This window comes from Rhinatrema bivittatum, chromosome 1 (genome assembly GCF_901001135.1).
Source record: "Rhinatrema bivittatum chromosome 1, aRhiBiv1.1, whole genome shotgun sequence".
Taxonomy (NCBI): Eukaryota; Metazoa; Chordata; class Amphibia; order Gymnophiona; family Rhinatrematidae; genus Rhinatrema; species Rhinatrema bivittatum.
The window spans coordinates 124,867,755-124,892,399 of NC_042615.1; the positions used below are offsets into that span (position 1 = coordinate 124,867,755).

The 24,645-nt window shown below is 45.7% G+C and overlaps 1 protein-coding gene across 2 annotated transcripts in view; it reads right to left on the reverse strand.

The window, feature by feature from the left end:
* Window positions 1–24,645, reverse strand: part of ASAH1 (N-acylsphingosine amidohydrolase 1) — a 64,644-nt gene that overhangs the window by 14,486 nt on the left and 25,513 nt on the right. For both annotated transcript variants that reach the window (XM_029586988.1, XM_029586995.1), the window contains 5 exons: window positions 17,354–17,428; window positions 6,160–6,205; window positions 4,810–4,954; window positions 3,644–3,698; window positions 2,238–2,319 (listed from right to left, as the gene is read on the reverse strand). In XM_029586988.1, coding sequence (XP_029442848.1) covers window positions 2,238–2,319; window positions 3,644–3,698; window positions 4,810–4,954; window positions 6,160–6,205; window positions 17,354–17,428 — 403 coding nt within the window. The remainder of the gene's footprint in view (window positions 1–2,237; window positions 2,320–3,643; window positions 3,699–4,809; window positions 4,955–6,159; window positions 6,206–17,353; window positions 17,429–24,645) is intronic.

Genomic DNA, 24,645 nt, shown 5'->3' on the forward strand with positions numbered 1-24,645 from the left:
ACATTTTTCCTTCCTGCAATGAGTGAAGCTGACAGCTGGGGTAGTTTCTTCTCTGCCCAGTAGAGTATCCTGCTAGCTTCCTCCACAAGCCTGGATATTTGTGTGGCCCTGTTTGGTCACGTATACCACCGCTGTAGCATTGGTTGGCACAATCCAGTCGACAGTTCCAAGTCTATCCCCTTTAAGAGGTTGCAGGTATCCAGCCACCAGTTCAATCTCTCTTCCACCATCCGGGAAAACTGTAGATGATGGTCATAATTCTGAAAGGCTAACAACCAGCAGGCTAGTAGTGACTGTTGCAATGGGATTACATGTGCCTTGTGCTATGGGACTATATCTATCGTGGCTGTTATTAACCCCAGCAGCTGGACATCATCATATACCTTGGGTGACTGCAGGGTACAGAACATCCTCAGTTGCTCCATTATTTTGGAGACTCTTGAGTGGTAGGAACAAGTGGCCTTCCCTTGTATCGAAGAACATGCCTAAGAACTCTTAACAACTGGGAGGGTTCCAAATAGCCCTTAAAATAGTTCACAACTCAACCTAGCCTTTCTAGGAACCAGACCACTCTGTTTGAAGCCTGCCAGCTCTCCTGGGAGGTTTTTGCTCTGATGAGTCAATCATCCAAGTAGGTATGAACCACTATTCCCTGCTTGCATAGGGCTACTGCTACGACCCTAATGATCTTGGTGAATGTCCTCGGGATCTCTGCAAGCCCAAAGAGTAGGACCTGAAACTGAAAATGATGGCGTAGAATGCAAAACTGAAGGAGTCTTTGAAAAGAAAGACTCATGGGAATGTGAAGAAAAACCTTTACCTGGTCCAATGACGCCACATACTCTCTTTTTCTTACTGTTACAATGACCGAGCAAAGGGACTTCATTCTGACATTCAGGCATTGCACAGAAGGTCTGGTGCATTATCAGTACAAAATCTGAGGAAACCATAATAAGGTGAGCCCCCTGCCTGGCCTCTAGTAAGGACTGGGCCTTACTTTATCCCAGGGATAAACTTAACTTTATCCCTGGGTCTCTCTCAGAGCTCCTTTCCTCAAGAAAAGGCTGCCTGCCCTGAAGTCAGCCTTTCCTCTTCCCCTAGAGCAAAGAGAACAGCATCAATCATTGGCCAAGCCTCCTTCCACAGCCCTTCCCAGCTCAAAGGGGTTCCCACTAGGCCCTTTCAGGGAGGCCAGGTCTGGACGATTATCAGAGGCCAGGCAAAATGAGTCATCCGTGCTGGGTACCTTCTTAGCCCCTCAGGAGCAACACCTGCAGCTTCCAAGCATCACTGAGTCTCCCTCCACATTTATTTATTTACTTTTTTGTGCGCCGTGCACCATAGCAGTCCTAAGGCTTGTCTCGCTTAACCTCATATTGAGCACCACTGATTTCTTCCCTCTCCAGGGTTCCCCTAGTAAATCAACAAACTCTGGGGGACACGCTGTGAGCAGCCAGTCACAGTTGCGCCGGGTCCCTCTGCTGGAGTCGCACTGCCTGCTGCAGCTGTGCACTCTGCTGCCTGCTGTGGCCTGCATAATCCTAGCTTCCTCTGCGTGCCCTCTTTTTTTTCTAAAGGATTTATTCTTCCCACCATCTCTGGAGCAGCAAACAAAGTACTAGAGCCCAGGAGGAGGGTTGGGGATGCTCGAAAAAAGAGCTAAAGAGGGAGAGAAGGATCTCAAGCCACTAACCTTTTGTTAGAAATAAAGTCAGGTCCATAAGGATCCTCTACTCCCTGAAGAGCGAGGGTCCTCGTAGGGGGATCTTCAGTGCCTCAGGAGCAAGGATCTACTCCTAGGTGCCTGCAACCGGGGGCGGGGGAGCCCCACTTGGGAAGCAATTGCACTGCGGAAAGCAATCCTGAGAGGTTGTCGGCCCAGGAGCTTTGTAGACTCTACCAGGCCGGGGTTGCATCCCAACTAAGTGCACTCCACTCAGTCCATCTATATTTGTCTGCTGCTGCTACAGAAGACAAAAGGGCCTACAACTACGTCCCTTTTATCGCCAGAAGGAGGTCATGGAAAAAGGGGTGTGCCCTCTACGCGGGCAGCTGAGGAACAGGGAAATCTCAAGTGTAATGGTCTGGTCTAGCGGGAGGAAAAGGCATCTGTTTTAAATGTGTAATAAATGTACTATTTAACTTCCAGCAACACATTGCACTGTTAACACCTATGACATCGGTATTTAAAGAGCAGCACGTGTAACAGGTTCACACGTTGCCCCCTTCTCCATTACCTGGTAGCGTTCTCCAGCACAGCTCTAGTGAGGAAGCCCATCCACATGCCATCCCTCTCACCAAGAATCCACTCAAGGATGCCTATAAAAATAAAAGAAAACTAGATTTCAGATTATGCTTCCTATATAAGTTATAAAGCACCAGGCATCATTCAGTCAATCAAACCAGACACCCCTCCCAGCCGTGGCAAGAGCCTTATGCTAGTGCGCATAAGGAAAAATTACAAGTGAGGAGGGGAGGACACGTACGGCACAGCTACCGTCCAGAAATGGCGCCGAGTTTGGCATATGAAGCCTAAGAAATCAGACTTAAGGATCTAAATATGTACATCCTAGAAGAGAAGTGGGAAAGGGAGCCACGACACACATTCAAACATGCCAAAAGATATAAAACAATGCTGAGGTAAATAAACAAAGTGGAGAGCCATGATATTAGGCTGAAGGGGCGAGGGGCAGACATGGCAATAACAAATATTTCTTCACAGCAAGTATGGTGGATACATAGGAGAGCCTCCATGTGAAGGTGGCAGAAGTCAAACACTGTAGTATAATTCAAGAAAGCATGGGATAAACACAAATGATCTACTGCAGATCTAATAAAGTTTGCGGTATTTTAACAGGAAAGGAAATTTGGCTAGACCGGGTGTGACCTGAGAGAGTCTTACCTGCCATTATATTCTCCATTTCTAGAATGTGTGAAAAAATAAAGATTTTGAAATTATAAAATGTGAAATCTGGGGCTGGCCCCGGGGAGGGGGGGGGGAGGGGCAGTGCAGTGCACCGGCATCAAGAGAGAACGAGGCTTTAATTTCTGACTCAAGGCTTTTATCTCCTGGGTCAGCTGGGGATGCTGCAGGGGGCAGTGTTCACAGCCCCAGGCAGGAGGGAGTTGTGCAATGGCGACACCTAGTGGTCAATGCCTACAGCGGCCGGGAAGCAGCCGTGGTGCTCAACTGTCAGCCAAGGACTAAAAGGAAGCTGGAAAGAAATTTTAAAAATACGGAAAAAATCCACGGGTTGCTGCAAATCAAGGCTCATGGTGCCAAAGCTCAACCGAAGCCTGTTCCGATTATGCTGGGAACCTTAGCAGGAGAAAAGTGCAAGGCCAAAAAAAGTGAAATTTGTAAGCGTTTTAGAATAACAAATTGGTATTACTGCTAGGCTGTTTTGTTTGTTTTTTTTAATGTTTAGAGCTATCAAGTTCTCTCTCTTCAGAGCCACTCACCTCATCATTCTCACAGCCAAACCCACACACAGGACAATCTTAAAACAGCAACCCCCGTCAGCAGAAGCATCTACCAAACGTTTCCCGCATGGGCTTCGGGTGCTACCCATCTCTCCTCGCTGCTCTGCAAGTTTACGCTTCTGCCTCTTACTCGGGAAAGGCAAAGGTGGGAAATACTCACCAATGTATCCTCCATCGAGGCTCATGCGCTCGTTCATCGTCAAACTGAACGCCTCCTGTTACAAATGATAAAGCGACATGCTAACCTCAATAAACTGCATTCCTCTCTCCTATCTCCCCCGACGAAAAAAATGTAGAAAGCTTGTGATCTCCCAACAGTGTCAAATTAAAATCTGATATAAAGATATGCAACAATAAGTTAAAGACAGAGCACTAGGAGGAGCATTTCAAAGCCATTACAAGGGTGCTCCGTGATCCCTCGTTTGTAAATTGGCTCCCTGTGCATTATTCCTCCAGATGCAGACTTTCAGCTGCCTTTAGAGAAGCTGATCCCAGGGCTGTGCTACCAAGGGGGTTGGGGAGGAGGAGAGAAAGGAAATGTACTCATGTAGAAGATGGCATTTTAAAATGTTTGTGCTCATTGTGTTCACTTTCGATGAATGAGTATCTGCAGAAAAAGCAGCTGCAAATATCCACAAGTTCTCTGCACCCGAGGCAAGTCTGAAAGTGAAAAAGGTCGCGCACAACTTTCATTCTGAAAACCAGTACAAAGTCTGCAGGTAAAGCTGCGCCCACATTCCACCTTAATGCTGTTTGAAGATCTGTATCCACTTGGAAGCATAGTTGGACAAAAAAATTAAAAACAGCACTTACATAGCTGCAATAAAACATATGTCAACACTACAGGCACCTGCAGGCAGCAATCTAGGATTCCGGGGCCTGGCTTCACCCTTTTTTGTGCTCTGCAACTTCTTCCTGCTCCTTTGGTATTCTAGCTCAATCAAAACCTCTTCTAACTGGGGATAAGGCACCGTGAGTCTGCATTTCCCAGCTACACAGGAGTTTTCCTCCGTTTGTACGTTCCTCATCTCTCATCATCTGATTTAGCTATTGTAGCGACCGTCTTCCAGCTGAGTGGCACGGACCGTGAGTCCCTCCAAAGCTAGCCAGTCAGTCTTGCTCTTGAGCAATGCTGGGGGCTTTCCCTTCTGCCCAGGGTCTGTGAACACTGCTCGCCAGCAGAGCAAGAGCTGGCTCCTGGGATTGAGACCCTTTCTTATACTACTGCACCTTTCCTGTGGTACCTGATACTATGAAAATGAACTTACGTTTAGTCACAAGAAAAAGGCAAAAAGAGAAAAGGGCTTACCAATCTAAACCACTTACCGGCCTGATTCCAGTCAATATACCCACATATCCAGCAAAGCTTGTAGACTTAAACACTGTTTTCTTGTTCCTCTGGAAATCAATATTCACTACCAGAGATCTAAGCTTTTCACTCATCATCCAGGTGCTATTCTTTACATCCCAACTGCATGTAAAATAATAATAATAATAATAATTCTTAGAATCAAAAAACAAAAAAAACCAAAACTCATTCATCATCTCCTTTGCTATCTCTACCGTCTTTCAAAGAAGTAGCTAGAGAAAGGCTGCAGGCATGTAGATTTTTGTCAATTAGCCATCAAATGTGGAATAAGTTGCCTGAGGTGCTGAGTCAGGAGTCCAAATTGGTGGCTGTCAAACAACATCTTAAGACTTTTTCTTTTTTCAGATTATTAAATTGGTTAGGGTAGCTTGTGTTTTTGTTTTGAAGTCTTTATGCTGATTTAACTGAATTGGATAGGTGTTCACATTTCATTTTATAATGGTTGTGTCTTTTTGTGTTATTTGTGTTTTATTTTTTGATGTATTTTGTTTGCTTATACATCACTTCACACCTTTTTAAGGTTGGGGAAGCAGTATATAAATGGAATGAGAAACATCCCTCAGTCCTGGAATGTACACCCCTCCGAGCTTCTGCTTGGTCTTTCCTCTGAATTCTTACTCTACAGCAATACCTGGGCAGACTGTGTCTCCTCACAAGCACAGTGTCTGGGTCTGCTTAATAGTGTAAATCACAATAATATGAGCCACATGAGAACAATGGTTTTAACTTAAATGACCAATATTTTTGGTATTAAAGTGACAAAATGTGAAAACTCAGCTCGTTTAGAGAACATTTCTTTTTTTTTTATTCCGTGGTTCATTCTCCCTACTCTCTCTCTTCCCTCAGAAGGGATAACCAGGTGACTCCGTTCCCTTGCTGACTGAGGATTGGAGGTGAAGCCTCAGCACTGCTCTTGTGCCGGCAGGCAGTGTTTGCTCCTACAGTGACAGTCATCCTCCCTCCCGCTCTTTGAGCTCAATAGACAGGAAATTCAAATCCCAGTTTCTTGTTCACAACACCAGATTTGACAGTGGGATATCTCTAACTTGATCACATATGCTGGAAGCGCTGCCCACCGCATGCAGAATGGCCAAGCTGCAATATAAAGGAAAGCAAACTACATAAGTGCTTGGGTGATCCTTCACTGCTCTTACCTTACATTATATGCCTTCACTTTCAGCCTGGAACTCCACAACCTTTGGGGTGGTGGTTAGCAGTAGATGAATAGATGGCCCTTAAATAACACAACTTATTGCTAGAGATAATTACACTGAACAGGTATTAAGCAAACAGTGGTCCATACTTACCCAAGAAATAATCCAAAATCTAGATTTCTAGCATGGAACAACCGGCCTGGCAAATTAAAATCAAAAGTTTTCATATCAGTTCCTCCAGATATCTGTTTATAGCCATTTTTATCAACCCATGTTACAAGCTCAAGTTACTTTCCAATATCTCATGGTCAAATATCCAGTAGAAGGCTGTTCAGGTGGTCATAAATTTTCAGGTTGACTCTCAAGCCAAAAATAGAGGTTTAAGAATTATGATCTTGTGTTACAACTAAAACTTCAAAGACTGTATCAGTCTATGCACAAGGTATTTCTTCTGTAGGAGCTGCACAGTACTGCACTAAAATGATCCAGTGCCAAACTTATTTTTAATAAAACTCTTGATAACAAGGGCTGCTGCAGGAGTGATAAATTGACAAAAAAGCACAATAAAAGAAGCTGCTGTTCCATAAACAAAAACAATCTGCAAGCATTCACTTCCACTTCCAGTCCACATGCATGAGTTATGCTCACCAACCAGTAGATGGAGACAGAGACTAAGATTTGCTGATCTCACTTCAATATAGGTTCCTGTGCTGACCTATGCCTGCCAGAAACCTCTGTCTCCAGCAGATGGTAGGCGAGCATCCTGTGCCTGGTTAGGCCATGTGAGAAGATAGCGATTTGGTTTGGAAGCTCCTGAGGTGAATATTCCCATGTCAGCCTGAGAAGTATGCCTGAACAGAAAACCAACATGGAGAAGGAAATCCCCAGAAGCCTCTGCGTGTCTTTGGCCTGCCTGGGCTGAATGGACTCTGAGTGACTTACAGAATGTCTCTGGATATCTGTAGAAGCAGGCAAGCTGGCACCAGACAGGTGATGTCTATTCATAGAGTCACAAAGAAGAAACCACAGGGGAGCTTCAGGCACTATTCTCAGGAGTTTGCAATCAACATAGCTACAGACGTCTTTATCTGGGAACATCTTGACCAGTAAGAGTTTAACAGAACAAAGAAAGCCATGGGAAATGGGCTACACTTTCCTAGTAAACCAATCAAGAATAGTTAGGGATGATTTAATCATGCATTTGACATCACAACTTATGTAGATGATTCTTTGGGCAGTCAGGCAAGTCTAGAAACTTCCACAATATTGTATAAAAGAAGGGTCACTTCCTGTATATGACGAGATGCTGGTCAGTTTGTAAGACTAAGGGCTCCCAGTACCCAGCATCTCCCGAGAACACTTATATTGACTAATAAAAATACATTATACTTTTTACTGAGTCTAAGTGTTCTTGTGTCCCTGGCCATAAGCATAGAGTAAGCTTTACAAGCCACAGCTCTGAACCAGGTGGCTTCCAGGTTTCTCGATTAGAGCCTTCAACTATACTCTAATTGCCCCCCTTCCCCCATTTTTTTTTTTATTCTCCTTCTCTCCTACACAGGTTCTTATATAGATTTCATGTTTAGTTGTTGCTTTGGCCAGTCATTTGTGTTCATTTCATAACAATATATATTTCACAAAAAAAAGAGAATCATCATGTCCGAAGGAATTGAGCAGGAGCTGTTTTCAGCAGAGATGCAGGGAATTATTTTATTTTTCTCTGTCCAGGATTCGTGATTGTGGTCAGAACAGTATATAAATAAATACGAAATATGAATATGAAATTTGGCTACAAGGCAGGAAGGTAATGTTGGCTCCCTTGATGCACAGGAAGCCTGCACTATGCTTGCTGCATGGGACGCATTGGGGGAGGTGTGCAGAGGAGATTGGACAGCGGGTTCAAATGGCTGCCTCTGGGGAGGCAGGGGAGGGAAGAAAGGGAACTAGATTGGTGGGGTCATTGGATCAGCCGGATCCTACCAGTGTGCTTGCTGCTGTGGCAGAAACAGAAACAATATTGGATTCAAGGCAAGGAGAGAGCAACCTGCAGCCTCCTCCCTGTTGGTTCCTACAGGTCAGGGGGGGGCTGAGTGTTTCCTCCTGGGCTGCATTTACTCCTGCTTTTTAAAGGGGCAGCTTTCTCTACATTTTTCTGGAGTCAATCCTCTCTCAGGCCTGGGCTTCAATCTCTGCAGAGTTTCTGAAATGCTTGCACTAGACAATCTGAATGGGAAGTTCTACTCCAGTGAATCCTCTCCCCATCCCCCATCCCCCCAAGGTATTAGTTCTGTGTGTTCAGTGGAAAAGAGAGAGAAAGGATAAAGAGAAGGATAGGACGTTCTCCAGATCCGATACATCTCTCACAGACCTTAGGGTTCTGAAGGAGAGTGGCTGTAAGGGAGAGGAAGGGGAGAATGATTCTGCTATGATTAGCTAGTTCCTCCTTGTGAAACCTTCTGCATTGATTTCTCATTCCTTGCAAATGGTAAAATATTGCTGCATATAAAGTTGAGGAGGGTCCCAGTTCTGCAAAGGACCCTACAATGACTAGTTTACAGAAGCTGTCAAAATATTTTCTATTACACCAATCAGTCAAGGATTTTGTTCGATCTGGAATGGGATTTGCCTGAAGCCAATTTTAAAAGGTGAATAGTTTCTGTCAAAGCTATACCCACTTTTTCCTCAAGAAAGAAACGAGTTCCCTAAGGTGGATGCATTGGTTTGTGCAGTCACAAAGAGGACCACTATTCTAGTGGAGGAAGATGCAGCTCTCAAAGATGCACAAGACTGCAAGATAGAGATGGTACTGATAAAAGCTTTCGAGACTTCCAGTATGGTTGTTCAGGTGGCAGTTGTACTGTGGCAAATGGAAGGCTGCATATCTCAGCAGATATAGGAACATGGCTTCTGTTGTGGAACCCAAGCATTTCATGTGGCTTTGTAACTGGTCAGCAGATTCAATTTCTAAGAGTAAGTTGATCAAGCTTCCTTCAAAGGGGAGTCAAATGTCTGGCAAATTATCAAGATGATGGTGTAGGTTTGGGGGGAATCTTACCCAGGTTTCCTGAGAACAAGCTAAAGGATCTTCGCATTAGGGGACATCCAGGAATCAGTTTCGAAACTCAAAGAGAAGTAAACTAGGGTGGCCTTCACTGAGGATACAGATCGAGACCTTTCAGTAGATTCCAGTCCTTTCAAAATTCCAAGACAGGAGGAAAGAATAGAGGCTGAAGGAGTACAGGGACCTTATCAGATTTTTACAGGAGTTGTTTCCAGATTACTTTAGACCAGTGGGTCTTAGGTGGAGTTCAAGACAGTTATGTCTTGGAGTTTTCCCATTCTATTTCAAACACTTGTGGTTTCCCCTTGTCATTCCATGCAGAAGAAAGATGGTTTGAATGACACACTAATCTTCTGCACTTGGGGCCAGTACTTCCAGTCCCAATGGCGCAGTATGGCCAGGGTCGATATTCAATTTACTTTGTGGTTCTCAAAGACAGAAGTTTTCTTTTTATTCTGGACCTAAAACAAGTAAATAAGACCCAGAATGTGCCTCATTTCAGAATGGAGATTTTGAGGTCAGTCATCTTGGCAGTAAGGCAAGGGGTATTCCTAACATCCTTGGATATGAGGGAAGCATATCTCTACATTCCCATAAAAGTCAGTCATCAGAAGACTCTTCATTTTGCTGTATTAGAAAGTCACTTTCAGTTTCGAGCCCTTTCCTTTGGGTTGGCCATTGCCCTAAGGACCTTTTCCAAGGTAATGGTAGTGGTAGCAGAGACTTTATGGTGAGGGGGAGTTTTGGCTCATCCTTGTTTGGATAATTGGTTGATCCATGCAAAGTCGGTCTGGGAGACCAAAATGTCCAGAATGGTTCAGTTGCTACAGGAACTGGGCTGGGTAGTAAAGTTGCAGTCTTCTCAGTCCCTGAAGTATCTGGGGGTTTGCATCGACACAGAGGATTCAAAAGCTCCAAAAGGTTAAATGTGTATTTTATTAGATAATGGGAGACCTATAGTGTGGAGTTATCTTCATGTATTGGAATCCATGGTGGCAATCTTGGATCTAGTTCCTTGGGCGAGTGCATATATGATGCCCTTACAGAAGACCTTGCTGTCCAGATAGGACCAATCGATCACAGGATTATACAATAAGGCTCTCTGTTCCAGACAGACAAGGCTGAGTTTGGACTGGTGGCTAATGACAGAAAACTTGGAGAAGGAAATGGCTCTGGAATCTCCATTTTGGATAACGGTACTGATGGATGCCAGCCTATTAGGTCTGGGCGGCAGAAAAATTTAGGAAAAATTCTCATATTCGGTAGTAAATTTTTAAAATCTGTTATGAAAGTCTGAATTTCTATTCTTGGCTGTGGGGGAAAGGAGAGTTGGTAGATTCATCTTAGCTTTTAAAGAGGATACTGGCAGGCTGAGGTCAGCACAAGAGCCTAAATGGAGTGAAGTCGGCAAACTTGTCTCTCTCCATCTGTTGGCTGTTGGGCTTAACACAAGGGACTGGACTGGTCTGGCTGGACTCAAAGGAAAATAAATTCAGGTAAGAACAAATTTCTCCTTTGTTATTCCTCAGAAAGCAAACTCAAACTCACTCGGAAAGCCTCATGCTGCCAAAAACAATCCACAGAAAAAGGGAAATTGGTTCTTACCTGCTAATTTTCGTTCCTGTAGTACCACGGATCAGTCCAGACAGCTGGGTTATGCCTCCCTTCCAGCAGGTGGAGTCAGAGAACAAACAGAAAAGGCACCCCCTGATAACCCAGTGTGTCACCTGTGGTCCCTCAGTATAATGAATATCCAAACAGAAAGAAAAAAACTCAACTTAACTGCCGAACAATCTAACAGCCAATGACTGGAGCAAAAACCAAGAACAAATGGCCCCAACATGGTCCGAATGGACAGAACTAACTAGGAAGTTGCAAGGAGTGTAGATTGTTCCCACCTTACAGGTCAATGAACATTTTATCATCTGAAAGTCTTCTGTGTACTATGCAAAGGAAAGCAAAGGAAAACGACGGACTTACCTAACCACCTGGGCGGGCGTCTGGACTGATCCGTGGTACTACAGGAATGAAAATTAGCAGGTAAGAATCAATTTTCCTTTCCCTGTACGTACCCGGATCAGTCCAGACAGCTGGGATGTACCCAAGCAGCTTTAACTGGGGTGGGACCCGGTAAGTCCCGCTTGGAGGACTGCGCTACCAAAACAATCCGTATCTGGAGCTCGGACGTCCAAGCGATAATGCCTAGCAAAAGTGTGCAGAGACTTCCAGGTCGCCGCTCGACAAATCTCCTGAGGAGAAACATTCTGACTCTCTGCCCAAGACGCCACCTGAGATCTGAGAGAGTGAGCCTTAAGACCATCAGGTACCGGAAGGCCTTACATATGTACGCCGATGCGATGGCCTCTTTCAAGCATCGGGCAATAGTAGTCTTGGACGCATTCTGTCCCTTCTTAGGGCCACGCCATAGAACAAAGAGATGGTCCGACAACCGAAAAGTATTAGTCACTTCCAAGTACCGGAGAAGGACTCTAACGTCCAACCTTCGTAACTCCTGAGCCTGAGAGGAATCGTAATCCAAATCTGAGAAGGCCGGTAACTCGACAGACTGATTTAAATGAAAAGCCGATACCACCTTCGGAAGGAAGGACGGCACCGTCCGAAGCGAAACTCCCGAAGACGAAAACCGCAAGAACGGTTCCCGGCACAACGCTTGAAGCTCTGATATCAGTCTCGCCGAACTAATAGCCATGAGAAATACTGCCTTAAGTGTCAAATCCTTCAACGTGGCCCGCTCGAGGGGTTCAAAGGGCAAGGCGCACAGTGCCCGCAGAACCAAGTTCAAGCTCCACAACTGGCAGACTTGTCTAACTGGAGGATTCAAATGTTTGGCTCCTTTCAGAAAACGTGCCACATCTGGATGGCCCGCGAGGGAAGTACTGTCCACGTGGCCTCGCAAGCAGCCCAAGGCCGCTACCTGGACCCGAAGGGAACTGTACGCCAAACCTTTCTTCAGAGAACTTCCTGTAGGAACTCCAGAATGTGAACTATTGTGGCCCTCCGTAGGGAAACCTAAGAACTGGTACACCAAGAATCAAAAACCTTCCAAACCCGAGCGTAAGTAAGCTAAGTAGAAGTCTTACGAGCGCGAAGCAGAGTACCCCTTTTTCCTCAGCTGTCGCCTCTCATAAGCCAGGCCGCTAGACAGAAGCGATCTGCCTGATCGAAAAATACCGGACCTTGACGGAGGAAGTTCGGGATATGGCCGAGACGCAAGGGACCCTCGATCACCAAGTTGATCAGGTCCGCAAACCAGGGTCTTCACAGCCACTCTGGAGCCATGAGAACTACCGGACCCCGGTGTGACTCTATCCGTCCGAGTACTTTGCCCACTAAAGGCCAAGGAGGGAACACATAGAGAAGTATATTGCTGGGCCAGGGAAGGACTAGAGCATCCACCCCTTCTGCTCCGTGTTCCAGTCTGCGGCTGAAAAACCGCACCGCTTTTGCATTTGCTCATGTCTCCATTAAGTCGAGGCGGGGGACCCCTCACCTCCGGATCAAGAGCTGCATCGCTTCCTCGGATAGTTGCCATTCTCCGGGGTCCAGCTGTTGTTGACTGAGAAAGTCTGCCTGGAAGTTGTCGATTCCGGCTATATGAGACGCTGCAAGACGCCGCAGATTGCACTCCGCCCATACCATAAGCTTATCAGCTTCGGTGGCCATTAGCCGACTTCGCGTTCCACCCTGTCGGTTGATGTAGGCTATCGTGGTGGCATTGTCAGACAGGTTTCGCACCGACCGATGGCGGCCAAGGGAAGGAAGCTGCGCAATGCCAGACGAACCGCTCTGGTTTCCAAGCGATTGATGGACCACCTGGACTCGGGAGCAGACCATAGGCCCTGAGCAGAGTGCGACTGGCACACCTCCCCCCAACCGGAGAGGCTGGCATCCGTTGTCACAATCAACCACTGGGGATTCTCCAAATCCATCCCCTGTTGTAAGTGCTCTGGGACTAGCCACCACTGGAGATTGCTGCGGGCTGGATCCAGGAGAGGCAACTGAAGGTGAAACTCCTCGGACTTGGGATCCCAACGGGAAAGCAATGCCCTCTGCAAAGGTCTCAAATGAGCGAAGGCCCAAGGAACCAATTCCAGAGTAGAAGCCATAGAACCAAGAACCTGTAAATAATCCCAGACGATGGGCAATGAAATGGTCAGCAGTCATCGAACTTGAGACATCAACTTGTCCATTCGCTTCACAGGTAGAAACACCTTGCCCACTCTCGTGTCGAATCGGGCACCCAGGAATTCCAAGTCTCGTGAGAGGGAGTCAGCTGGCTTTTAGGAAGGTTGATCACCCAACCTAGGGACTGAAGCCGAAGCACCACTGAGTGAACTGCCTGCTCACACAGGTGCTGCGACTTCCCCCGGATGAGCCAGTCATCCAGATAGGGATGAACCAGAATCCCTTCTTTACTCAGAAATGCTGCTACCACCACCATGACCTTGGTGAACACATGTGGCGCAGTCGCCAGACAGAATGGTAGCGCTTGAAACTGATAACGATCCCCTAGTATCATGAATCGGAGAAATCTCTGATGATGCTCCTGTATATCGATGTGCAGATAAGCCTCTGTCAGATCTAAAGAGGCCAAAAATTCTCCTTTGTGCACGGCTACAATGACTGATTTCAAGGTTTCCATGCGAAAACGGGGAACCCGCAGGGCTCTGTTGACCTTCTTCAAGTCCAGAATGGGATGAAAGGAGCTCTCCTTTTTGGGGACTACAAAATAAATGGAATACCTGCCTGTCCGACACTCCCCCAGCGGGACCGGGATGATCGCTCCCAGGGCTTTCAATCGATTTTAAGGTCTGGAGCACCACTTGCCTTTTCACCCGCGACCCGCAAGGAGACACCATGAAAAGATCTCTTAGAGGGAAAGCAAAATCTAAAGCGTAACCGCGACTTATAATGTCTAAGACCCATTGATCTGACGTGATCTTGACCCATTCCCCCAGAAGAGAGACGGCCCCGATCACCGGAACGGAGGAATGGGCTGGCGCACCTTCATTGTGCCGCCTTGTTATTGCTGAATCCCTGGGAAGTACCATCTCGGGGAGGCCGCCTACCCTGAAAGGAGCATGCCCAAGCCTGTGATCTCGACGGAGCTTGCTGAGAAGAAAATGGCAGTGCCCTAGCCGAACAAAGACGCCTCTGGCCTCGAAAACGACCTCGAAAGGAAGTGAAAGGATGAGTAGACCTAGGCTTGTCCTCCAGCAATTTGTAAACCTTATTGTCTCCCAAGTTCTTGATAAGCTGTTCCAGATTATCTCCAAATAGAAGCTTACCCTTAAAGGGAAAAGAACCCAACTGAGACTTGGAAGAGGAATCCGCAGACCAATGGTGCCGCCACAGTAACCTCCTTGCTGCCACCGCGGAGGACATTGCTCGAGAAGAGGTTCATAGCAGATCATACAGAGCATCCGCAGTATAGGAAACAGCCATCTCCAGGCGGTCTGCCTGTTCAGCCTCCTCCGGTGGTAACTCCTGTGCAGTAAGAAGCTGCTGAATCCATCGAAGAGTAGCTCTCTGCATAAAACTACTGCAAATCACCACCCTCACCCCAAGGGCGGACACTTCAAAGATCCTTTTAAGCAGTATCTCGAGCTTTCTGTCCTGAAGATCTTTCAGGGCAGTGCCGCCCTCACTGGAATGGTAGCGTGTTTGGCAACAGCAGATACAGCGGAATCCACTTTGGGAGTCTTAAAAAGTTCCAGATACTCGTCCGGAAGCGGATAGAGCTTTTCCATTGCTCTACTAATGCGAAGAGTGGCTTCCGGAACATCTCACTCTCGAGTCATGAGCTGTAAAAGGCTAGGGTGGAATGGAAAGGATCGAGGGAGAGCACGAAGACTGGACAAAACTGGATCCCCCGGGTGTCTATCCGTCCCAGCCTGTGGAACTGGCAAATCCAGCTCCGCCAAAACATGCGGAATGAGAGGATCCAACTCCTCCCTCCTAAACAAATGAAGTACCCTCAGATCATCCCCTTCCACCGGCGTGGCGGAATCCACGTCATCGCCCATGTGACCTCCCAGATCGTGAAGGGGGTCAAGGGGCATGGGATCAGTTGAAAAATCCGGGAATGGCTCAGGATCAGGAACCGGCCGAGGTATTGGGACCGCCGGAAGATCAGGCCTGGGTCTTTTAGATGGCTGCGGTAGCTGCAACTCATCAGCCTCTGCCTCCAGATAAGCTTTGTGCAAAAGCAGCACAAACTGAGAAGAAAAAGGGTGCTGCCTCTTTAAGGCCCCCTCCATTGGAGCCGAGGGAGGAGGAGGCGGCAGAGGCTGAGAAACGTCATCAGGGGGCGGTACCAGGCTTAAACGCGGAGGAGGAGGGAAGCTCCCTCCCCCAGAGCCCTGATCTTCCTCTACGGGGGAAAATATTCAAAATGGCCGCCGTTCCCGCGCTTCGCGGGACCGACTGACCGGGCTCCTCGAGCCCCCGTTTCGAGATCTGCTGCTGGAGAGAGGCAGCTGAGAGGGACCCTCACCCCCTGCAAGCAATGGGAACACAGGCCGTTGCGGGAGAGTCGTGCAGCCGACTCTCCACACGTGGAGCACTGCACTCCCCGCGGCATGGCCGACAGCCCTGTGAAAAAACAAATTGCCCGGGTGAAGTTCCACCCCTTCTGGAGGCCCGGGAAATGCGCAGGCTCTCTTATGAATTTTTTTTTTTTTTTTTTAACAAGCAGGGGAATGGAGACGTCCCTGCTTGCAGAGGGATGAAAGCTTTGCTGCTGCAGAGGGATGAAAGCTTCTCTGCTGCAGAGGGGACAGGGACCGGCCCACCGGTAAATCTCCCCTGCTCATCGGGCTGCCACTGGCTCTCCAGGTAAGTAAGCTGTAAGCCTTACAGCTCAGCTATGCCTGCACTGAGAGGTATGCCTGCACTAAGCGGTGAGTAAAAAGAACAATCCAAACTCCTTTTTTTTTTTTTTGTATAAATATACTCACTAAGTTGTTGATCTAGTCATTTGGCCATATAGGAAAACAGAAAGATTCAATAAAAAATTAATTTAGTAAGACCAGGACTGCAGGGAATGCTGTCTTCCACCTGCTGGAGTCAGAGAAATACTGAGGGACCACAGGTGGCACACTGGGTTATCAGGGGGTGCCTTTTCAGTTTGTTCTCTGACTCCACCTGCTGGAAGGGAGGCATACCCCAGCTGTCTGGACTGATCCGGGTACGTACAGGGAACGATAGCTTATTTTTTCTTATACAACCATCTTACTCTAATATCACAAAAAAAAAAAAAAGAAAAAGGTTTTCCTAAAACGATATTTTAAAAGCCCTTAAGCCATCAAAACCTACAACTCATTTGCATGATCAATAAAATCCATTTTATATGTGAAAGCAGAAGTACCAAGCATCTTGACTTTTTTTTTTTGTCTCACACACAACTTCCAGGAAAGTGACAAAAAAAAATTTACTTTTTAAATTACTGAACAGAATAACAGGATTGTGAAAAGTACATTACATATATTTTGCATAGCTGCTGCATGCAGAACTTGTCCCCGTTTCCTATACAAGCATTTTTGGGAGGCGTCATTTAGGTATTTTGTGGAGCACATGCTGCCAAATTTCATTAAATCCTTTTAAACCTATGAGCACCCCACAACGCTGAGTGCATGAATCATTCTAATTCCATATACCCACAGCACACAAGCGGAAATCTAACCAAGCAAAATCAATATAAGCCACGTGAAACTAGATGTGTGAACTGGGTGAGCCTGCACAAATTTTGCATCTCATGTGTTGGATTCTGTTGCAAAATGCGTACTGCAAATGCTCCGCAATCTATTCCAAATTATTTGTGGTACTGCAAAAGTATCTATTCCAATTCTATGGAGTGGGATCCTTAGCCAAATACCCTAAGCAGCACAATGACAAAATTACAACTGCAAAGGAAAGGCTAATTCAGCATTAAGGAACCAACAAGCAAGCGATCAACTTTGTAGCTCACCCTGCACGATCTGTTTACTGAGGAGCTGTGCAAACCAGAGGCTGCAAAAAATTTTCAGAAATTTGTTGGTCATGTGCCGCCGTTCAAATATTTGTGAAATTCATGTCAGTAAAAGGAGGGTTACAGTTATTCTGCAAATAAGCATGAAAACAAAATTCTCATACAGAGGAGTTTTATGCCAAGATAGCATTAAGTGACCCTTGCCTAGTGAATCCTCTTGTACAGTGCTGCGTACACAGATGGCACTATCTAAATCCTTTTTCTAAGAAGACTACAGCACAAATAGTATGTTTTACCTGTCTTGTCTTCTGCCACTATGGAGGTGCACACAGTAAAAACTTCATAAAAGATATTAAACATCATGATTTCTCCTATGAAGAAAAAGAAAACTCAGTGAGAAACTGCCAAAGCCTTACTGTCAGCCAAGAGCTTCCATCTTCAGTCCAAAGACAAAATGAGCTGATGTCAATACAAAAAAAAAAATAGGACATTTTGGAAATGTTCAGCAGATACTCCATTGTAGCATAAGATCACCGCTACTTCAAGGCAGAAAGAGTCCATATTTAAAAGGCTTTGTCTGGCTAAGTGTGGGACTTAGCTGGACAATATCCAACTTTTTCATTTCCCGCCCCTCTCAACGCCTCCAACTTATCCAGATATATTCAGCTAAGGCCTTAGCGAGATATACTTTTTCCCTTGTTCTAATGTAAACCGGTACGATAAGACCTGGTCTTGAGTGTCGGTATAGTAAAAGAAGTTAAAATAAATAAAAAAATAATAATATACTGGAGGCATTCTGGGGCAGAGTTATGTTAGCCTGAGAGCAGTCCTAAAAATTACTTGGATAAAATACTTATCTGGCGGCGCACCGCAGCCACTGAATATCCTGACCAAGTTAGCCAGATAAACTTATATCGTGATATTTTGCATCACCCCACCCAAGTTCCTTCCCCTATTACAATGACCCGAATAATGCAAATGCATGCAAAGAAGGTCATGCATAGGCAATCATATGCAAATATGTTGTCGCAGCTGACCGAGAAGGTGGTCAGTTGCGAGAAAATACCTAAACCTCTTGGAAAAGCATTAAATGAGAGGCAGGAGGCCCTAACGCAGGTCCCGAGGTTCCTGCCTCACATTTAAAGCAGCGGCAAAAAAAAAAAAAAAAAAAGTCGCAGCAAAGAAGGGGGGTCAGGGCTGACCCTGTCAACCTGGGGCTGCCACTTGAGGTGGCCTAGACTCCCCCAAATAAAAAATATTTTAAAAGCATTCTAAATGTTGCGTGGCAACAGCCCCCCCTCCCCCTGCAAAGACCAATCAATAAAATCAGCCCATTCCCCCAGTCCTCAAAGGCCATCAAAATCAGTGCCCCAGGCCCCCCCCCCCCCAGAGTTAAAACAAAAAAAAAAAAAAAGGAAAAGGTTAGGGTCCCAAGCCCCGCGCCCCCTTTCCCACCTTTCCCGCATTCCCTCCCAACCCTAAAAAGGATCCTGTGTCAGGGCTGGGTGCACCTTGCAGTTTTCCAAAACAGCGCCGACCTGGGGTCTGGGCTGATTTTATTCATTGTCTTTGGGTGGGGGTGGAGAGCATCGCCATGCGACTGCATTTAGACTTTTTTTTTTTTTTTATTTCGTGGAAGTCGGAGGCTGCCTCAAGTGCGGCCCCGGGTTGAGACAGGAGGTCAGCTGAGACCCCCATGCAAACTCCCTGTTTTCCCAAAATTATTTATTTTTGGGCCCGCAGCCCTTTAAGCTTGGGGTCGGCCATCGTGTTACAGGGCCACTGGACACATTCTTTTGGCTTGAAATATTTGGCTGCGAGACACAAGGATGTGCCAGAGAGCTGCAATGTTTTTTTGAGAGAGAGGGCCCCACTAGCGTGGCGACAGCACCCCCCCCCCCACCCCGCTATAGTGGGACCCCTCCTGTGATAAAACGTCGCAGCTTAATGAATCTGGCCCTAAACTTTGCTAGCCACCCGGCAATTCAATATTGCCCTCATAGTAAATAATCTCTCTCTAGAGAAAAAAAACAAAAAACTGTGCTACTTTATTGAGGATAATTTTCAGGTGCAAAGACAGGTACTTTTGTGCCTTTGTATGCAATTTTCCAAAATGTTTCCCCTTTTTGAAAACTGCCTCCATGGTTTGCAGGGAACAAAGTGTTACCCAGGTAAGTCCCTTCAAAAATGATCCTCCCTGTATGTTCAACCTCAAACAAATTCTCTCTTCACGTCTCCCCCTTCAGTGCTCTGAACTCCTCCCACAGCTTTTCATGCCAAGGACTCCCAGCGCCACCTCAGATCCAGTCCCAGGTTTCAGCCTGCTTGCCTAGAGTCACCGCAGGGAGTCCCACCACCACCTCAAACTTAACATGGCCAAGGTGCAGCTTCTCCCTCCCACCCACCCCCCCCCCCCCTCCTTCCCCTCTCCCCATGGATGGCGCTCTCATCCTCCCGGTTCCCTTGGCCCATAACCTTGGGGGTCATCTCTGATGCTTCTCCCTCCTTCTCTCTGTACATCAACCACTGCTGAAGAATATCATTTCTACCTTATAACCCTGCCAAAATCGGTCCCTTTCTTTCTGAGCGTGCTCTCAAAACGCTCATCCATTATATCACCTCCTGCGTATAACTTCTGTGATTTCTTCTTTGTGAGAATTTCCATTGAATATTTCTTCCCCACTGCAATCTATTAAAAATTCAGCTTCATGACTTATCTTCCTTCAACAGTGCTTTGAGCATGAAACCTCTCTTCTCAAGTTGCTACGTTGGCTCCCCATCTGTTTCTACACACAGTCCAAGCTTCTCTTACTCGCCTATAAATGCATTAAACCTGCAGCTTTTTTTTTTTTTTTTTTTTTATTACCTATCACCTCTCTCCCTGCTGCGCTATACAGCAAGATGGAAACCGCAGAGTTGGGGAATTGGTGGCGGAGGGGACAGGGATAGAGAAGAGCAACTTGCTTAATAAATGCTAGCCCCGGGTTGAGACGGGGATCAGCCCTGACCCCCACTCAACCTCCTTGTTTTGCTGCTATTTTTTTTTAATTTTAGGCCAGCAGCCTTTTAAGACGCTGGCAGTCCCACGAAGTTAGGGCAGCCGTTGCATTAAATGTCCACTTTCCTCATTCTTTTCTCCAGCAGTGTTTGGCCACAAGAGAAAAGAGCAGGCCAGAAAGCAGTGATGATTTTTTTTTTGGGGGGGTGGGGAGGCCCCTTTATAGTGGAACCCCCCCCTGCAATAAAACATCACGGCTTGATGAATTTAGACCTAAGTTAGCCAGATAAACTTATCCTGCTAGCTTGGCTGAGATAGTAAGGGGTGTGGCCACGCTGCTGAATAAACTTATCTGACTAACTATAGAACAAGTGAATAGTAGTCCTATACCTTTCAGGCCAAGTCAGATAACACTGAATATTGGTGTTTATCCAGCCAAGTTTCCCAACAAGTGTTCCTGTCCCAAAACGCCCCTGTCCTCTATCCCTCACTTAGCGGGCTAATTCTTTAGCCGGATAAAAAGTTAACCAGCTAACAGAGTCATTTATCAAATCATGTTAAGGCATTTTCGCATTCGTTAAGGCGTTTTTCACATGCGAAATCGCCTTAACGTATGCGATAAGCCCCATAACGCATGGTGCTATGCACATTTTTAAAAGGGGAGGGATTGGGGAGGAGTCAGGGGCGAGATTTCCGTAAAGTGGGCTGGCTTTGCCATAACGCACGATATCGCACAGTTTTAAACGCTGAAAATAACTACACCTTTTTTTAATTGCTTTAGCTGTGCGATGTCATGCGATATGCCCATAAGGCAATTTGCGATTTTTTCGCAAATTCCATTTTGGGCATTTTTAGGCTAGGGTGAGAGAACACTGTACAAATGTCATTGTTGTGTGAGTTTCCTCACTCCTAAGGACATCAAATCTTCACAAGAGTGCACTGTTCTGGTCGTACGTCTCACTCTGCATGTAAAAGTGGCCCCTAACCCTTACACTACTACCTAAACCTCACCTTGAGTTACTAGGTGGGCCTCCTATAGTAGCATAAATAGCTAACTACTACAAGGGCCTTGTAGATAGTGTGTGTCTGTCTCTCTCTGTGTGACATGAGCACTTTGCAGGTAGGAAAATGCAATTATGTAGGTATTACTGTAAAGTAATCGCTAAAATAACATACATTGCTGAGAGGAGAGGATCACCTTGCTGGTGGCTGAAAGGAATCAGTAAGTTTTTGCTTGGGACATTGACATTGACTTTTTTAAAAGTATTGGGGCAAAGTTAACTATTTGGGAATATTATTTAGTGTGTTTGTGTGTTTGTGCCTTTAATAGTCAGTCAGTGAATAAAACAAGTTAGACTGTTTGCATTTTTAAATAGTCAGTCAATAAGGTAGCAGTAGGTAAGCAGTAAATACACAAGTTAGACTGTTTGTATTTTTAGTCAGTCAATAAGGTAGCAGTAGGTTGGCAGTGAATAAATAAACAAGTTAGACTGTTTGTATTTAGTCAGTCAATAAGGTAGCAGTAGGTAGTGTGTTTATTTTTTAAAAGTCTGCCTGACTATTAAAGTGTCCTCCAGACTTTTAAAGAGCTAAGTGTTTTATTTAATAAATAACTGAGTGCATTGTATTGAAAAACAAAAAAAAAACACAAAAAAAAAACCCCCCCACAAAAAAGTAGCCAGAAGCTAGAAATAAGCTAGGAGCAGTATATACCAAAGTAAAAAAGTTGAATAGTTCAGCTCAGTTACTCACCTTGGAAAGGTGTTGAGGTAGTGTGATTAGGTTTGAATAGAGAACAACATTTGTTAATCAAGGGAGCTGTGAGTCACTCAGGCTGACTAACTAAAGTTAGACTGTTTGTAATTCCCAACCCTCCCACCCCTCGCCCACCCACCCCAAGCTCATCCCTTAATTTATAGGCAGGTGCCACTTGCACAAAAAAAAAAACCAAAAAAAAAAACCCCATCAACAAAAACTTTATTGAGAATTCGATCAGACCCCAGTAGGCCACTACCAGACATATAGTGAATTCACTAATACATTTAAAGGAACTTAGACACATTCCTACTCCCATAGCAACCTAAAACTTAACTAGGAACTGATCAAAATTGAGATGAAGGCAGCAGTCCAGCAGCAAGAGGGGGGCTTCCCAGTCTTTTGCATAGAGTGTCACATGTATGATTTTTTACCCACCGGTGAGAAGTTGTACATGTGCATGCGATGCAAAGAGCTCCTGTCTCTCAGAGAACGAGTCCGATCTCTGGAGGCTAGAGTGGCAGACCTGGAGGAGCTGAGGGAGACAGAGAGGTATATAGATGAGACCTTCAGGGACATAGTAGTCCAGTCCCAACTTCAGACTGGCAGCCCTGGTGCTGCCTTGGAGGAAGAAGGTCTCATAATGGGAGAGCACCAACCAGATGTAGCAGGAAAGGATCCTGTAGCAAGGACCTGCTCTCTAGGTGATGCATTGTCCTTTCGCACTGAGGATATCTCCCCAAGGCCTACTGCCCAGGAGGGAAGGGTTAGGTCGGCCGTCATAGTTGGTGATTCGATTATTAGGAATGTAGATAGCTGGGTGGCGGGTGGGCGTGAGGATCGCCTGGTAACATGCCTACCTGGTGCGAAGGTGGCGGACCTCACGCGTCACCTAGATAGGATTTTAGACAGTGCTGGGGAGGAGCCGGCTGTCGTGGTACACGTGGGCACCAACGACATAGGAAAATGTGGGAGGGAGGTTCTGGAAGCCAAATTTAGGCTCTTAGGTAGAAAGATTAAATCCAGAACCTCCAGGGTAGCATTCTCTGAAATGCTCCCTGTTCCACGCGCAGGTCACCAGAGGCAGGCAGAGCTCCGGAGTCTCAATGCGTGGATGAGACGATGGTGCAAGGAAGAGGGATTCAGTTTTGTTAGGAACTGGGGAACCTTTTGGGGAAGGGGGAGTCTCTTCCGAAGGGATGGGCTCCACCTTAACCAGGGTGGAACCAGACTGCTGGCGCAAACCTTTAAAAAGGAGATAGAGCAGCTTTTAAACTAGAACAAAGGGGAAAGCCGACAGTCACTCAGCAGCGCATGGTTCGGAGAGATGTATCTTTAAAGGATACTAATGATGCATTAGAATTAGGGCATCCCGACAGTGAGGTTCCAATAATTAGAAAAGTAGTCCAAGTGCCTGTAACTAAAAACTCACCTGAGCTAAAAAATTCTAACTTATCCCTATCAATTAAAAAGCAGAATAAAAATACAATCAAAAAACAAACTTTGAAATGTTTGTATGCTAATGCCAGAAGTCTAAGAAGTAAGATGGGAGAACTAGAATGTATAGCAGTAAATGATGACATAGACTTAATTGGCATCTCAGAGACATGGTGGAAAGAGGATAACCAATGGGACAGTGCTATACCGGGGTACAAATTATATCGCAATGACAGAGAGGAGCAGTCGGGAGGAGGTGTGGCACTTTATGTCCGGGATGGCATAGAGTCCAACAGGATAAACATCCTGCATGAGACTAAATACAAAATTGAATCTTTATGGGTAGAAATCCCTTGTGTATCAGGGAAGACTACAGTGATAGGGGTATACTACCGTCCACCTGGTCAAGATGGTGAGATGGACAGTGAAATGCTAAGAGAAATTAGGGAAGCTAACCAAATTGGTAGTGCAGTAATAATGGGAGACTTCAATTACCCCAATATAGACCGGGTAAATGTATCATCGGGTCACGCTAGAGAGATAACGTTCCTGGATGGAATAAATGATAGCTTTATGGAGCAATTGGTTCAGGAACCGACGAGAGAGGGAGCAATTTTAGATCTAATTCTCAGTGGAGCACAGGACTTGGTGAGAGAGGTAACGGTGGTGGGGCCACTTGGCAATAGTGATCATAATATGATCAAATTTGATTTAATGACTGGAAAAGGAACAGTGTGCAAATCCAAGGCTCTCGTGCTAAACTTTCAAAAGGGAAACTTTGATAAAATGAGAAAAATTGTTAGAAAAAAACTGAAAGGAGCAGCTACAAAAGTAAAAAATGTCCAAGAGGCGTGGTCATTGTTAAAAAATACCATTCTAGAAGCACAGTCCAGATGTATTCCACACATTAAGGTGGAAAGAAGGCAAAACGATTACCGGCATGGTTAAAAGGGGAGGTGAAAGAAGCTATTTTAGCCAAAAGATCTTCATTCAAAAATTGGAAGAAGGATCCAACAGAAGAAAATAGGATAAAGCATAAACATTGGCAAGTTAAATGTAAGACATTGATAAGACAGGCTAAGAGAGAATTTGAAAAGAAGTTGGCTGTAGAGGCAAAAACTCACAGTAAAAACTTTTTTAAATATATCCGAAGCAGAAAGCCTGTGAGGGAGTCAGTTGGACCGTTAGATGATCGAGGGGTTAAAGGGGCACTTAGAGAAGATAAGGCCATCGCGGAAAGATTAAATGATTTCTTTGCTTCGGTGTTTACTGAAGAGGATGTTGGGGAGGTACCCGTAATGGAGAAGGTTTTCATGGGTAATGATTCAGATGGACTGAATCAAATCACGGTGAACCTAGAAGATGTGGTAGGCCTGATTGACAAACTGAAGAGTAGTA